This window comes from Hippocampus zosterae, chromosome 6, assembly GCF_025434085.1.
Source record: "Hippocampus zosterae strain Florida chromosome 6, ASM2543408v3, whole genome shotgun sequence".
NCBI classification, from domain to species: domain Eukaryota; kingdom Metazoa; phylum Chordata; class Actinopteri; order Syngnathiformes; family Syngnathidae; genus Hippocampus; species Hippocampus zosterae.
This window is the reverse complement of record NC_067456.1, coordinates 547,940-564,155: the sequence shown is the minus strand read 5'-3', so window position 1 is coordinate 564,155 and position 16,216 is coordinate 547,940. Positions and strand designations below refer to the sequence as shown.

The 16,216-nt window shown below is 49.4% G+C and overlaps 2 protein-coding genes across 3 annotated transcripts; both read right to left on the bottom strand.

Moving 5' to 3' along the window:
• Nucleotides 1-273: 273 nt before the first annotated feature.
• LOC127602716 (protein-lysine 6-oxidase-like) lies at nucleotides 274-3,949 on the bottom strand. Its single transcript, XM_052069042.1, has 7 exons — nucleotides 3,565-3,949; nucleotides 2,522-3,492; nucleotides 2,127-2,235; nucleotides 1,412-1,543; nucleotides 1,148-1,304; nucleotides 966-1,061; nucleotides 274-658 (listed from the first exon to the last, which is right to left on the bottom strand). Exons 2-7 carry the CDS (start codon nucleotides 3,066-3,068, stop codon nucleotides 539-541), a joined length of 1,161 nt encoding a protein of 386 aa, XP_051925002.1. The 5' UTR covers nucleotides 3,069-3,492; nucleotides 3,565-3,949; the 3' UTR covers nucleotides 274-538.
• Nucleotides 3,950-5,351: 1,402 nt separating this feature from the next.
• On the bottom strand, nucleotides 5,352-15,462 carry ddr2l (discoidin domain receptor family, member 2, like). Of its 2 annotated transcripts, none has more exons than XM_052068922.1 (18): nucleotides 15,205-15,462; nucleotides 12,733-12,828; nucleotides 12,500-12,602; nucleotides 12,326-12,401; nucleotides 11,871-12,020; nucleotides 11,523-11,667; nucleotides 11,343-11,452; nucleotides 11,056-11,241; nucleotides 9,366-9,612; nucleotides 9,226-9,291; nucleotides 8,996-9,138; nucleotides 8,671-8,767; nucleotides 8,430-8,546; nucleotides 7,495-7,903; nucleotides 7,229-7,426; nucleotides 6,893-7,127; nucleotides 6,602-6,751; nucleotides 5,352-6,525 (listed from the first exon to the last, which is right to left on the bottom strand). In XM_052068922.1, exons 2-18 carry the CDS (start codon nucleotides 12,803-12,805, stop codon nucleotides 6,391-6,393), a joined length of 2,640 nt encoding a protein of 879 aa, XP_051924882.1. In that variant the 5' UTR covers nucleotides 12,806-12,828; nucleotides 15,205-15,462; the 3' UTR covers nucleotides 5,352-6,390. The 2 variants fall into 2 exon arrangements, with proteins under 2 accessions (XP_051924882.1, XP_051924883.1); XM_052068923.1 differs by having other exon boundaries at nucleotides 12,745-12,828; nucleotides 15,205-15,461.
• Nucleotides 15,463-16,216: the final 754 nt, after the last annotated feature.

Below are 16,216 nucleotides of genomic sequence, written 5' to 3'. Positions count from 1 at the left end.
TTGAACGTGTTTGATGCGACGTGCCGGTTGGACTCGTGCCGCGCTGTAAAATTGTGTGATTATAATTATACTTCTAGCTTTATGCAAGTATAATCAAGTTTCTGAAACTATAAATAAACTACATAATGACAGCCTGTCTGCGGCAAAGGCTCTGTGCGCTTATTTCACACAAAAACACGGCAGCAGCGCCCCCTAGGAGTCCATGTGGAAAACAACACTGCCACGAGGCGAGCAAAATCAGACGGCGTTGGTGACGTCATCACCACCAAAGTATTCCAGAAGAGTGCCGTCAAGTTTATTTCATGGTGGCATTTAAAATTCGAGTTAAATACACAGTACACGTTGGCGTTTTTCATATGAAATGTGCAAGTCCACTGTCGATGTTTGAAAAATCATCTCGGTTTCTGAAAGGAAGGTTAGCTGCTTTTTACACTTGTATGGCAGCAAACGTTTCAGACGGCACAAAGGAAGGAAACCACGGCGGATTGAAATGCGCCGGACAACATCCGAAACGCGTGGATGACGCGTCGCTCCTCCCTCACGCTGTGGTCTTGCATGCCGACATGTGGGCGGCGTTTCCCGTGAAGTGGACATCACAGTGGACCACGTTGTTGGCGAAGTTCGATTCCTGAATTTTCTGTTTGGGATTGACGGTCACCTGACAACCCCACAAAAAAAAAAAATAAATAAAAACATTCAACAATAGGAGCTAATTGCTAATGTCAATAGCTCAAGCTAAAGTGACATCGATTTGGTGCTATTGTTTTGACGGTTTTCTGTTCAGAGTGATTGACTTCCTTTCATGGAAATGGTTTGATAGGTCTGAATAAATAACAGTTTGTCTTGAAAGTACTCTACAAATAAAAGTGACTCGAGCTCACGTCTGCATTTTTAAAAACATTCAAAAGCAGAGGAGATTGGGCAAAAACAGACAAAATGGCGCCAGCGTGAGAAGGACTGCCAACCTGAAGTTTGTATTTCCCCGGGGCCACGTCGGTGATGTCGATCCATTGACAGTCGATGTCGGCGTTGTACGTGTCGTAGCAGCCCGGACTCAAACCCTGAAGGGATGAACGGCGGGCGGGTCAGGCTCCACGCTGAGCAAAAGGAGGGGGGCAGGGGGGGCGGCGGTAGGCGAGGTGTTGACCTGCGCGTGGGAGGTGCAGGCGTATCTGCGGTAGTAGCCCGCCTCGCAGGACGTGTCCTCCAGACAGAAGCTGACCTTGTGGCCTTCCGCCACCGCCTGGTTGGTCTCGGCGTCCAGCAGCTCGTACTGACTGAAATCGTCCATGCTGTGAAAGTGACTGACGCGCCGGGCGCAACGTTAATGGACGAGACGAATGCCCTACAAGACTCAACCAACCCCCCCCCCACCCCCCCGCGCCCTCAAGGGGGCTTCCTGTGTTCTTACTTGTGACAGCTGTGCCACTCCCAGGAGTACGGAGCTTTGCTGGGCAGGAAGTCGGCGGTTCCCTGGTTCTTCACACGTTGAGGGAACCTCAGCAGAACTCTGACGTCGTAATCTCCGGCGGACCTCGCGGAACTCAACACCAACAAGACAAGCTCACCGTCAGCTCTTGGACCCCGAGTCGGTTTGGACCGGAGTGAGGTGCGTTCAAAGTAGATTCAAACCGGATTCAAGTCGAGCCAAGTGCAGGAAAGTCAATTTTGCAGCGGAACCGTTTACATGGGGTTTGATTTGGATTCAGACTGGATTTGTACCTGATGAAACTGATTTTAAGTGAATCCAAGTCGATTTACACCGGGTGAAACTGATTTAGAAAATACGACAAATTGGATGTTGCTCGACAGTATTTCACGTCATTGAAGTAGCGCTAGATTTGGATTTAAAGTAGATTCAAGGTTTCTTTCTTCCCAGTGAATTGAAAACAGTTTGAAACTGGATTCAAGCAAAGTCAAATTAGATTCAATTAATTTTCATTGGATGGCAGATTGATTGCGGCCGAATGAAACCAGTTTAGTGTCAATCGGGATAGAAGTAACCACATTTGGACTGGATTGAAGGAGATCTGAATTCCAAATAGATTTCGTGGGTTTGAAGTGGGATGAAAGTAGTTTGAAACCGGATTGTGGAAGTGCTTGGTGTCATGGGTCGTGTGTCTCACGAGGCGAGGCAGTTCTCCTCGGCCGCACAGCGTAAACTGTACATGGGAACTCTGTGGACGTACGAGCCCACTTGGATGTGGTACGCATCGGGAACCAGATCGGGAAGACCTGAGGGTGGTGACATCATCACAATGACATCATCGTTACACATAGTCACATCGTTTTGCTATTCTGGTACAACAAATAGCAAACAAAACAGCCACTAGGGGCACATTTGCATACCACGAAATATAGCAGATATGCACACGTGCAGGTTTGTGGCAATACAAGCTGCAGTATGCCCTCTTGTGGACTGGAGGTCTCATCACAGCATGGATAGTCTTTTTTTTTTTTTTTTTTAAACAACCTTTCCGAGTCATAGTGATTAGTTTTATATAAAGAAGACATTTCTCACCGTTCTGGTGATACCTGGTTCCGTAGCCGTGCCAGTGTCGGGTCCATGCCCTGGGTCTGTAATAGGAGTTGTAGTAGTTGTAGTACGGGTAGTAGTTGGATGCCTTGTACGGGTTGTATGGGTCATCGCCGGCCATTCTTTCCTCTCCAGAATCTGGTCTCCGTTCCGCCCTCGGTGGAGGTCGCTGACGGGTTTTCGCTCGTAACTGTGCGCCGGCATTCGCCGCCGGCATTCGCGGTTCAACCGGGACGGCGGCAGAGGTCTCGTTAGCTCCGGCAAGCGGCGGCGCGGCGCTACCGGACGCGCTCCTGCTCCGGGCCGGAGGCTGCAAGCGGGACCCCCGACTCAGGATGCTGAAGACGCGGCCGTTGTGGCGCCAAGTCAAGCCCCTTGTCAGCCCCCCCGCCGCCGCCTGCGCCACACGCTGCTTCTGCCGAGCGCCGCTTCCACTTCCTGTCAGTAGAGAACAGCAGAAGAACACATAGACGCCTACGGGAAGGTACTTCATCTTCTCCTTGGTTTCCTCCTCTTGTGGCGCAGTAGGCATGAGGTCTGAGGAGCGTGTGAGCGCGCTAGCGTGCGCGTCGTAGGGGCGGGGTTACCTCAACTTCCATGAAACAAGACGACAAGAAGGTGCACAATAAGTGTAGAATAATCATATAAAACGGAGGTGGAAGTCAGGCACATGTGCGAGTTTTAAAGCCTCTGTAAAGTGAACACACGACAAATTTGAGTGATTAAAAAAGTACGTCAAGTGAGGTCACAATCACAAGCAGGAAAATGAGGGCTACACACGTAGGCTACGTTGAATCGCAAAAATATCTCCTCGGCTAACTTTGACTTTGTATGCCGCCACCAGAGTTGCTAGCCAGCAGTTAGCTTGCAAGCTAACAGGTTGCTGGGGCTCCTTCTGGCCGGCGGACTCGTGCGCGGCGTCACCGCCTTCCTTGGAAATTGAAGTCACGGCTGTTCTGTAAATTGGAAGAGCGATGCTGAAAATGCGCTTTTGGCTTTCGGGGCGTAGGCCCTGCTAGCTCGCTAACCGTTTGTCGTCGTTATCGAGCGCCACAGGAGAAGAAGCTGCACATTAGCATGCCTGTTATGCTCATATCAGGCACGTCATTTTGTCATTCTGTTCGTGACGTTCGTATTTTGTGGAACGATCGCCTCGTTTTAGTGGTCGGTTGAAAACAAACTACATGTGGGACTGTTCTGGACCAGTATGGAACCAGTATTAAATCATTTCCCATTCCCTGGTAACAAAACATCCCAGTGCTGCGATGGCGATGCGTCGTTTCTGAAGTGCGGCTGCACACGTTGCACGTGCCACGAGCCCCCACTGATGCAAACTGAAGCTGAAGAGGCAAGCGGCAGGAGTGGCGGCAGTAAAATCACGGGGGGGTTGGGGGGGGGGAATCAGGCTTTCTTTCCCAATTTTCCACACACTGCGCAGTAATCATCTGGCCCTCCTGGTGGGCGAGGAGTCACTGGACGACAAAAATAACGATGATGAAAACGGCTTGTTGTCATGGGGTGTGTGCGGACAAAGAAACCGCAAGAATATAGATCCATATCCATAACATACACATATCCAGTCGTGATAATCCTAAAACTTCCTGATGGCGTTAAGATTTGGCAGTTGGCGCATTTGTGAGCTAGCGTTAGCCACCAGCAGCACACCCCCCGAAAGCCGCCAAGTTTAACGAGCGTCTGGTGAACATGAAAGGCTGAGTGGCTTGTCCAATAAGAAGCAGGTGTGCGGCGCCGTAATGAGGGGGCCCGGCGGGCGAGCGGGCCTACACCCCCCCCCCCCCAGTGTGCCAGGCATGCTAACATCAAACAATGGTCTACGTCAATTTGCTACGTGAAGGAAAACTCGTTACAAGCCACGAAAGCTGATAAAATGTGCGTTGAAGACGATGTTGTCACGACGGCGTTCGGCCAATGACGGAACCGAGCGACAGCGATGTCATGAAAACACAAATATGGACATGTAGGAAACTGCCGGTGGGCAGGGCCACTCGTTTATTTAAGAAGGAAACAAAGAGGGCGGATTACAAAGCTCGGGGTCATATTTTAAGTGTTCTATGTACAAAAAAAATGTGGACCACGTGACGTAAAGCTGTAAATCATCGAAATAGTTAAAAGACAATAAAAAATACTCTGTGTTGACAGGCCGTCTCTCATCACTTCTTGTTGGCATTCACTCAGCTACGCACACTCGCTTAAGCAAAGCATTCCGGGAGATGGACTTGACTTCAGTGGTTTCCTTGCTTCGTGACATTTAGCATGTAGCTTAAAACGTAGCCTCGTTTCGTGAACCAGTGGCATAGCAAAACACACACGTCAAAATAAGACAAAAGCGTGAAGAAATGAAAGAGCAAAAAACAAATACAAATAAAAACAAACAATTGGATCTTTTTTTTTCCCCAACGTCTCGATGATGGTGACGATTAAACGTTAAATAAATGTGTGAACATATTTACTGCACAATGACAAAAAGATATGAAAAAGGCCCCCAAAAGGCTGAAATAAAATCTTAGTCAGCAAGCAAGCTGCAGTTTTGCCAATACAGCTGATGCGACTAAGAACATTTTTTTTTTTTGGTGGTAACAAACTCCAGTAGTCGACTCTTTGAGCTTAAAAGTGGACGCTGACAACTTTTTGTTTTTTTGAATACTGTGGACGTGCGCATAAAATGCAAACAAGCTAGTTGGTGCGCAAACAAGCTAGTTGGTTAAACTCTGAAACAAAAAGAAGACAAAAGGTAAAACTTGACACACATTGAATTTGTCATGACTATCAAGTGCGCCTAAGCGCGCTTAGCATGGAGTCAAAAGAAGACCAACAGGTTAGCGCAACATGGACGACATGTGTCCCAAATGACCAAACGAGGATGGTAGAAATCACCTGGCGTTGAATTTGTGGTGAGTAACCAGCAGGCTATGAAGCTAGTCGCACACCTGAGCTGGCATGTAAGCAACGAAATGATGTCAAAGAAGAACAAAAAGTTAGCGCCATGTGACTGGAGTCGCTGCTAATGCTAACACTCGCAATGAAGCTAGCTGCTATCCTGAGTGTGACTGTGTTCACTAAGACATTGGGAGAAAACAATTTGTCTCTGCCCAGACGTGAGCTGTGAAGCTAACTGCTAGCCTGCGCTAAGAAATGGAGTCACTTACCATTTTGTGTTACACTAAATTTGTCAATGCTCATAAGCTAGCCGCTAGCCACAGCTAGCAACTGCACGAGGAAACGGAAGTAAAAACAACAAAAGGTTGTTGAATTTGTCAGCTCATGAATAAGTTAGTGGCACCTTTGCTTCACTATTGTGTCAAGCGCATGACATTTTGGTGCTTTGAGCTCACCAACGATCAAATTCGCCAAGCACGTAAGCATCCGTGGTCGCGTGTTCGACGTACGTCTGACACGCCGAGAACGAGAAGAGAAAGCGGAATGTGTTGCAACAATGCAAAGATGACACAACAACAACAACAACAACAAAGTGATCAAATCGAACTTAAAACTTTTGACCCTCATCTGAGCTCCAGTGTGCTAAAAACACAAACAGGAAGTACGACTACGACGGGCGGGAAGCGCATTCACACACACACACACACACACACACACACGCACAGTGCTTTTTTTAAATGAAGAAGGACCACAGGGATGAGAAGATGGTTTGTGAAGGCCAAAAAACAAAAAGGCCAAAAAGGTAAAAAAAAATTTTTTTTAAAAAGAATAAAAAGTGATGACAGTTTTGAATAAAGTAAATTGCAAAAGTTTGAAATGTGTTCTCCCCAGACTGTTTGATTGCATTAGTGTCCTCTTGCCTTGGGGGGTGGGGGGGGTGGTCCTCCCGGTCCCGGTCACTGCCTGACGTGGGGCCTGAGGGCCTGGTAGAGCCCCTCGAAAGAGGGTCTGTCCGGGATGTCGCGCCTCCAGCAACGCATCATCAGCTCAAAGAGGGAGGGAGGGCAGAGAGGAGGAGCATACAGGAACACCTATCGTGAGAGGGGGAGGGGGTCAGGTCAGGAGTCAGCCCGACGGACCCGGCGCGCGAGCTGCGATTGCCCCGACCTGTCTGCCCTGGTTCCTGAAGAACTCTCCAGTGTTGGCTATGACCTGTTGGTCCGTCAGCAGGCTGTAAGGTTGCTCTTTGCACAGCGTGAAGATCTCCCACAAGGTCACCCCGAACGCCCACACGTCGCTGGAGGTCGTGAACTTGCCCTGGGTCCAGGTCACAAGAAGGTCACGCGGAGCATAGATGCAATTTGCTTGTTCTGATAATGCCACGCAAGACTCGAACGAGCCAAATTCACTAATATGTCACGTGGGGGTTGCGGGGGGGTTGGGGGGTGGGGCATTCACCAGCAGGATGCTCTCCCAGGCCATCCAGCGGATGGGCAGCACGGCGCGGCCTTGGATGCGGTAGTAGTCGCTGCTGTAGAGGTTGCGGCTCATCCCGAAGTCGGCGATCTTGATGGTGAGGCGGCGGTCCAGCAGGCAGTTGCGGGTGGCCAGGTCGCGGTGCACAAAGTTCAGCGAGGCCAAGTAGCGCATGCCCGACGAGATCTGCGCCGACATGTGCAGCAGGTCGGCCGGGCTGCCGTTGGGAGGGGCGGGGGGGGGGGGGAAGATAATCGTGAATCATTCATCCGTTAAATAGAAGAAAAAAAAAAATAGCGGTCCGACGGAGAGGCCGACCTGACGGAGGGGATGTTGTTAGCGTGCGTGAGCGTGCTCTCCATCTCGCGCTGCGACAGGAACATGTTGAGGTCCCCGTTCTCCATGTACTCCGTCACCATGCAGAGCGGGTCGGACGTCACGCACACGCACAGCAGCCGGATGATGTTGCCGTCGTTCAGCCGCGACATGATCTTGATCTCCTTCAGGAAGTCGTTCCTGTCGGCCCAAAATCCGTCGCCGTTAGCGGGGCTACAAGCTAACTGGTTGAGGCCGGTCGCAAGTACCTGGCCTGGCTCGTGGCATCGGCCCGCAGTTGCTTGACGGCCACCAAAGTGGCCCGCCCATCGCGGTCCCGCCCGGCCGCGTCACCGTCTTCCTCGTCCTCGTCGTCGTCGTCGTCGTCTTCGCCGAGGAAGGCGGCCAGTCCGCGGGCCTCGCACAGGTGCACCTCGCCGAACTGCCCCTCGCCGAGCTTCTCGCGGAAGAGCAGCCGCTGGCGCGGGAACTCGGAGGCGGAGATGTCCTTGCGCGTCAGCGAGTCGACGGTGAGGGCGGGCACGGCGTACATGTTGCTGCCCGTCACCCCTTGCAGACGCACGATGTCCGTCTCGGCGTAGTGCGGCGCGTTGCTATGGAAACACTGGTGCGGCGTGCACTGCGTCACGTCGGGCTCGGCGTAGCCGCCGCCGCACGCTGCCGGGACAAAAAAGGGTCAAAAAGGGCCGTCGGTATCGGAATCAAACGCCGACGTCGTCGCTTCTTTCTCAACTGTGTCACCTGTGGGGGTGCGGCGGGCTGAGGTCATGTGACAGGAGGTCAGCGTTAGGAGACTGGAGAGGAAAAGGCGGGAAAAGAAGAAGAGAAAGAAGAAGAAGAAGGCGGATGCGTTGGGAATCGCTCGCTCACTTCCCACGCTGCTATCGCTGTACGCCGTTCCCCCGCTACGTGCCGCCGAGGTCGGCCATGACCGTCATCGCTTACGTTAGCCCCGCCGCGGTCTTCCGGTAGCATTAAGCTAACGTTTTGATGTTCCAATATTTACTGTATGTGTTGTGACACGTCAACAAGAGCTTGAAGCAGGAATAAATGTGCCCTTTACGCGATCGGAAAAGTCGCCACACGCCCCCCGTTCAAACGGCAGGTTGTTGCGCGGGAGCGACAAGAAGGTAAACAAAACGGTTTCAGCCCAAGAAGTCAAGCCAAGGAGCACGCGGCTGACCTGAGGCTTCCGCGCTCTGCGACAGTTCAGGCAGTTTGTTCCGCAGCGTCTCGGGGTTCTGGTACTGAGGATCCAACAGGAAGACTCGTTCGTAGTGAGGGTCCGACTGAGCCGGGCCTAAGGGGGGGGGACACGTATTGGAACAGCTGAACTTTATCCATCGAAAGCACTTTCAAATGGTTTACGCTCAACAAACAATCTCAGGTCAAATGGCATCTCAGGGGCTGGACTGTGGGCATACCGGAGCGGGGGGGCACAGGCGGGGTCTGCAGGACGATGGTGTCGCTGCAGGACGACAGCCGCACCGTCACCTCCTCGCCCAGGATCCTGCGGGGAGCCTGCGGGAAGGGGGGACGAGCGCAGACGTCGGCGATATCGTACGCGGAAAAGAGAAAAGCGTAGCCGCCACATGCAATGTGGCAGATTTGCCCCGCGTACGAATGCGAGTCAGTGGACTGAATTGCTAGTGAGGGCGCCAAGACACTTAGCAATAAAATATTAAGATGCTAACTCGGAAATGATTGCTATCGCGGGTCTTTGAGGCCGTCGCTTCTTATCCCGCTCACCTTCTCCAGAACTTTACACACGTACTGACACCACAGGATGAGGAAAATGACGATGACCAGCAGCAAGATGATGGTCACCAGGCAGCCAATCAGGATGGGCGCCTTGCTGTCGTCGGGCAGCGCGCTGGCGGACGGCTCGGCGCCTGTCGGGAGATGACAAACAAGATGGCGGCGGCGGCCCGGCGGGAAAGGTGGCGATTTGGAGGAGGGAAAGGGCGATCGGGGCATACCCGAGATGGACGGAGCCGTGCTGGGGTGGCCGACGGGCGGCGGGGTCACCGACATCGATGCGTCTTCTGACGTGGGCCGCAGAATGACCACGACGTGGCGTATATTTGTGCGTTGCCTTGGCAAAATGCGCGTTCGTTACCTGACTGGAAGGAAACCTCGCTGAACATCATCCAGGTGTCGGCGAAGGCAAAGCGGCAGCGCAGCGCCGAGGCGGCCCGGCGCTCCAGCGGCACGGTCACGTAGCGGGCGCTCGGGTTCCGGTCGTCCAGAACCGTACGGAACACCACGGGCTCCGGCTCCCACGCGGACGAGGGACGAGGCTTGAACCAGCACGACACCGACGAGAAGATCTTCACACCCCGGGAGAACATGTTGTTACTGTGGACCTGGCAGGAAGCAAAGAGGCAGGGTTTCAAAATAAGAGAGCGATCATCTTTTCTCACCTCCTTGCCCAAAATGTGCGGTCTACCATCACGTGAATGTGATGAGAATGTTTGTCAAAATAAGAGTGCCGGTGCACAAAGGAAGTCGACAAGTTTTCAAAATAAAGGGAGGTTATACCAAAATAAGAGTGATGGTGCACAAAGGAAGTCGACAAGTTTTCAAAATAAAGGGAGGTTACACCAAAATTAGAGTGATGGTGCACAAAGGAAGTCGGCAAGTTTTCAAAATAAAGTGAGGTTATACCAAAATAAGAGTGATGGTGCACAAAGGAAGTTGACAAGTTTTCAAAATAAAGGGAGGTTATACCAAAATAAGAGTGATGGTGCACAAAGGAAGTCGGCAAGTTTTCAAAATAAAGTGAGGTTACACCAAAATAAGAGTGATGGTGCACAAAGGAAGTTGGCAAGTTTTCAAAATAAAGTGTGGTTATACCAAAATAAGAGTGATGGTGCACAAAGGAAGTCGGCAAGTTTTCAAAATAAAGTGAGGTTACACCAAAATAAGAGTGATGGTGCACAAAGGAAGTCGGCAAGTTTTCAAAATAAAGTGTGGTTATACCAAAATAAGAGTGATGGTGCACAAAGGAAGTCGGCAAGTTTTCAAAATAAAGTGAGGTTATACCAAAATAAGAGTGATGGTGCACAAAGGAAGTTGACAAGTTTTCAAAATAAAGTGAGGTTATACCAAAATAAGAGTGATGGGGCACAAAGGAAGTCGGCAAGTTTTCAAAATAAAGGGAGGTTATACCAAAATAAGAGTGATGGGGCACAAATGAAGTCGGCAAGTTTTCAAAATAAAGGGAGGTTATACCAAAATAAGAGTGATGGTGCACAAAGGAAGTCGGCAAGTTTTCAAAATAAAGGGAGGTTATACCAAAATAAGAGTGATGGTGCACAAAGGAAGTAAACTTCCTGGTAAAAGAATTTGATCCAAAATTCATTGAGCGATTAAAGAGAAGAAACGGTTAAAGTGAGTGATGTTAAGGCACATCGGGAAATGGACATAAAGGCCTTTTTAGAAAGCGATACGCCGCACACAGGAAGGAGACTATTCATGGAGGCTTTCAAAATAAGAGATGCTTCACACAGGAAATCGATCAGGTGAATGCTTATTTTCAAAATAAAAGCGATGCGAAACAGAACCAGGTGCTTCTTTGTCAATGCTAAAAATCATGAAGCAGCCCATAGGAAACCGTGAAAAGTGAAGGTTTTTGAAAAACAAGTGACACCTTTCAAAATAAAAGTGATACTACACACAGGAAAGGAAAAAAGTAAAGTACCGCCAAGTCAAATATAAGTAGGCAATTAGGGTGAATTAGGATTTTTCAAAGTCACGCACAGGGACGCGGGGACAGTAAAAGGAAGGATTTCAAAGTTAGAGCAGACCTTCATTGAGGTGAAGTTCCTTTGTCGATCGAAGACAAAATCCATCTCCACGCTCTGGTCCGCCCCCATGGACATGTTCCTCCAGCCCAAGTAGTCGTACCCTGGCCACGCAGGGTACTGACGCGTCAGTAGGAAGTCATCCAGACCGACCACGCCGTCCGTCAGCTGGCCCAGACCGCCGGACAACTTCCTGTTGGGACGAGAAGCACTCGGTCAAACGGAGCTATTCGTACGTGACCGAGAACACGCGAGCACGGCGGGCGTTTTTTTTTCGTCGTCGTTTTGACCGGCCTCTTTTGGCGGGTGCCGTCGTAGGTGGAGTCGTTGAGGATGGCGGTGGGAAGGCCGGCTTGCGGCATCAGCTGCCCCTCGGGAGCACTGTATGAAATCAGACCGTCTGCGGGCGAAAAAAACGCAAACGTCAGCAACCGTCGACTGCGAGAAAGCGCCGCGTGGGCGTGGCTTACCTTCCCAGTGGCACCCGTACAGCTCCACCCGCATGCAAACGGTGGACAGCTCGGTGCGGGGAATCAAGCGCACCCAGCGCGTCACCACCGGAGGGTGAAGGTCGTTGATGATGGGCGCGTACGCGTTCTTGTTGCCTTCCATTACCTGCGCGGACACACGCGTCAGGCTCCGCCCACAACCGGGGCACGCCAGGAAGCGCTCGTGTTACTTCCTGCGGTGAACATGCGACTTGAGCGCAGGCGTTGCGATTGTTTCTTATTCCTTCCTCGCGTCTATCGCACCATCGCACACTTCCTGTTCAGCCTTTGCGCTTCCTCGGCCCGCGCAAATATTCACAAAATGCCCACCGTGCTCCCCAGACGGTTCTTCCACGACTTCCATGTGACTCCGTCCCGACTGTAGTTGAGGCTGTACGCTCGCGCAAACTCGATGCCGTTGCGTGCGTAGCGTCCCTGAGTGGCCACCACCGTCAGGAAGGTCAGGCGACGCAAGTCCACCTGAACACATGAAGCACGTTAGCATCATAAAAGCGGGTTAAAATGAAGCCTCGACGAAGCACGCTAGCGAGTTAGCAACTTAGCATGAAGCACGTTAGCAATAGTGGTAGAAAGCATTTTTTGTATGAACCATGTTAGCATAATATTAGCACTTCATCAACATAAAACTGCGTGCGCGAAAACCGAGAATTCGAACAGAATCCTGGCTGCGATCAAGCGCAAGCTTCAAACGTCATCCGTCTTGTTTCCCGGCGCTCTTGAACGCATCATCCGCCACTGTCGCAGAGAGAGAAAGGAAGTCCAACCTGAAGGAACTGCAAATCCAAAGCATCCAGTTGGCTTTTGGGGCACCAGGCACCGTCGCCGTCCTCGCGGTTCAACCTGACACGAGCGGCAAACGCAACGGCAACTTTAAAATGCGGGCTTTTTCTCCCCCCCCCCCCCCTCGGAGTTTCAATCATTGGGAGAAGAATGGTCACCTGGCGTACTGCGGTCCTGTGGTCTCGTGCCATTGGCTGGAGGCTGTGATGTCATCGTCCTTGATCCGCCCATCCTCCATGCCCAGGGCATAGCGACAGTGTGCTGGACACAGAGGCACGCGCAAGCCGTCAAGCTCCTTCCTTCCTTGCTCTTTCCCCCCCCCCCCCCCTTTCTTTTCTTTCATTCATTCATTTCCCGTCATTTTCTCTGTCTCATTTTTGTATTGTCTCACCCGCTTTCGTACCTGGGTCGACTTGTGCGACGGCTGCTGCGGCGTGAAGGATGAGCAGCAGGAAGAGGTGCATGATGGGCCACACACACTACATCTCTGGGAACACACAAACACACTGCTCAGTTGATTAGGGACGCTTGCACAACATAACACCCAGCCCCTCCCATCCGGAAAAAAAAAAAATCATTGCTAGACAAAATATTAGGGTCACTATGAACTTCCATTTCAGTATTTGGCCACAAAAAAAGCCAGAAGTACCAAAAACCCCGTTTATGGGACTTCAGGTCGAACCACAAGTACCTTAAAGTTGAGGCGGAAATGTAGCTGTAGTTCCGGGAAGTAAGCAGGAAGTGACTCCAACGTCACATGACGGCTAACAATGTGACGTTGACAAAATGTATCCTGTAATAATCAACACGAAGGGCATTTTGTTGATGGCTCCCGGTGAACAATCAAAATGCTCGCTCAGGTTGTGTCATGTCAACATGCCAAAGTTCCCAGGGTCCCTAAACACAACTGATGAGGCGTCACTTGATGGCTTGCGTGTTGCGTCTCGTTTTGTTGGCGCGAGAGGAATGAGAGGAGCGCCTGAGTTGACATGTCGGAGGCGCACACGCGTGACACACAAACAGTGGTTGGGAAGTAGCGACGTACACGTTGTTACTGTAGTTCAGCAGATTTTTATGTTTATTTTTTAGGCATGTGTGCTTAGATTCATGTATTGACTGTCAGTTTTCTTCAAAGCACAGTTGCCCATATTTATTTTTAGAGATACACAACTGTTTACATGCGCTTCCCATTCACTCCAAGACGGTTAGCTCCAGTTGATGTTCATAACAAAAATGAAAACAAATGTCATCTTTACTTTCTATTCCTAACTTTGTAAAAGAGTCGCGTTGCTCTTTTCAATCTGCGCCGATGACAACGAGACGGTTGAAGAACTTGAACGGGAGGGTAAAGTCAAGCGAGCGTGACATCTTGATCGAGGCGTAGAAATCTGGGGAATTTATATAATATAATTTCAGCGGTGACCAGGGAGCATTAACCATAATGAGTAGTCTGGAAAAGAAAAAAAAAAACCATACAGGTAAGTCTGATTTTTTTTTCAACCGTTCTGATGAAATAAATGTTCTTCAGTCAGTCCTCAAGGTTTGCAAAGCTATGGGAATGTTGTTTCGATAGCATACAAAAGCCTGGGCAGATGTTAGCTTCTTATTACAATACAATACAATACATGCTGATTTATATAGCGCTTTCACAACAGCGGCAGCTGTAATTTGTTATAAAACACACATGCACGCAAGCACGTTCATTTCCTTTGTGCAAAGCATTGGCATTTATAGTCAATAATGTGTATGTATTTACTCAAGTCCATTTTAAGAGTCTGCACATTCTTTTGACCTGGAATTAAAGGGCGAGAATCACTTTTACCAGCCTTGCTCCTACACTGGTACTTTTGTAACTTGGGTAGAAAACACAACTCAAAAGTAACACAAAGTATGTCATTTCTTTTCCTTGCAACTGTGTGAAATCTCAAAGTGGAACTTGGCAAAACTAACTCTATGCTAACAAGTGTTCAGGGTAGACCAGGTGTCACCAACATTTTTGAGGGTGAGAGCAACTTCATGTGTACCGATTGTGTGAAGGGCTACCAAATTGATACACGTCTGAAATAACATATTTGTCCAAAATACCTTCAATAATATGAGGATGTGTTATTTTTAATACTTGATGATTTAAATTGTCAGACTCTGATCGTGTTTCGAAATGTCTCGCAGTACTGCCAATGTTTGCATTTTTAAATCATAATTTCTACTAGCAAATCACAATGTCCAGGTACTGGCGGGCTACTCAAGTGGTCTTCACGGGCTACCTGGTGCCCGCGGGCACCATGTTGGTGACCACTGGGGTAGACGTACGCCATCTAAATGCTAGCATACGAACAACAACGCTGGACCACAATGAGTTTAGAAATTGGACACTAGCAATAATGCGAACATTTCGATGCTAACGCTACCGTGTGATGCTCGCAATATGGCGCCAACAATAGAACACTAGCAATGAAAACGACACGAGTGATATGCCACAAACAGCATAACATAGATAATGAGGGCAACATAAAAGTACTATTATTCTGTACTAAGTGGTACAAAAAAAGTGAGCACCGAGTTCATGATGTTGATGACGACGTGTTCGATTACAAAGATAAAATAAGGTGGTTGCTAAGAGAGCTGGTAACTACTTGTGCTCCTTAAATCACTGTTCTGGGACGCAACCTCTCAATCACACGGGCACGCGCGCGCTCAGGCGTGGACCGTCGCCAACTTCTGACACTCGTCCGTGCCGTTAAAGGATGACAAACGTCGGTGACGCCATGTGGGCTCGGTTTTTAGTTTGATGTCATCACATTTGTCGTTTTGTGTGCGTGTATGTGTGTGTGTGTGTATATATAATTATGTGTTTGTTTTTTACCTGTCCGCGCTCGCCTCGCTCTGTTCGACGTGCGCGCGCCCACCGCGGCCGCTTGCGTGAGCGTCGTCGTCGAGTTACGTGGCGGCAGCCAAGTTCGACAGAGTTGAAGGACAGTTGTTGTGTTCAAGTTTTAGGAGAGTTCGCTTGAAGTTCCCTTCCAAAGTATCATGGAGGACAGACGGGTAGAGGAGAGAAGAAAAAAAAACATACAAATACCTCACTTCCTTTTTCCGAGGCAGAGGCGGAAGAAGAAGAAGAAGCGGAGGGGGCGGGAAGATTGCAACCGCGGTGACGTCACGATGTCACATGACCCTAACGTCAATCAGGACACAAATTACTACGATTTTGATACATTTCAATACATGTCTTAACTTTGTAGACTCGGTTTATTTGGTGGTATATTCATGTTTTGGTTCAATTTGTTCATTTTTTTCAGAAGAAAAAAAAACTTTTAATGTAAGATTAGCTTTTGGACACCAGGTGGCAGCAGAGTGTTACATGAGCTATCTCATGGGTTTTGCCGTTATGACTGAAAACGGTTCACACACAAAACTACAACGGCGTCCCTGTCACCATGGAACACATCACATGCACTGGTTTCATATAGAGATGTTGACTACAGAATCAAAAGTGTCACAGGCTTGCAAAAAAAAAAAAACAGCGACCATGCAAGACCAGCTAAAATGCAAAGAAACGTGACTTGCGACGAACAGTCTTTATGTAGTCGGCTGCTTAGCTTGGTACCTCTACACTGTGAATTTGATGCGCGAACCACTCGACCACTGGGCCGCCCAGATAATAATAATTATTATTATTATTATACCTGCACCTCACATCCACGTTTTGTATTGGTGTTACGCAAAATATTTTTTTTCGATGGGATGCTTGGTATTAGCGATTCTAAGATTAAGATTACGTAATATTCGATACCCCCAGCAGTAATGGAAGTGTTTAAAAGAGTTTGGGAAAGTTTAATAAGAGTGTGAGGAAACATGGAAATAATATGACAAAT

Excerpts from the sequence above, each read along its gene's own strand:
- LOC127602716 (XM_052069042.1), bottom strand. The coding sequence starts at position 3,068 with ATGCCTACTGCGCCACAAGAGGAGGAAACCAAGGAGAAGATGAAGTAC. Across the intron at positions 1,544-2,126 it reads GAGGAGAACTGCCTCGCCTC|TTCCGCGAGGTCCGCCGGAG; the intron begins GTGAGACACACG and ends GTTGGTGTTGAG. Across the intron at positions 1,305-1,411 it reads GAGTGGCACAGCTGTCACAA|TCACTTTCACAGCATGGACG; the intron begins GTAAGAACACAG and ends CCGGCGCGTCAG.
- ddr2l (XM_052068922.1), bottom strand. The coding sequence starts at position 12,805 with ATGCACCTCTTCCTGCTGCTCATCCTTCACGCCGCAGCAGCCGTCGCA. Across the intron at positions 11,453-11,522 it reads GTACGGGTGCCACTGGGAAG|ACGGTCTGATTTCATACAGT; the intron begins GTAAGCCACGCC and ends TTTCGCCCGCAG. Across the intron at positions 9,139-9,225 it reads CACGGCTCCGTCCATCTCGG|GCGCCGAGCCGTCCGCCAGC; the intron begins GTATGCCCCGAT and ends ATCTCCCGACAG.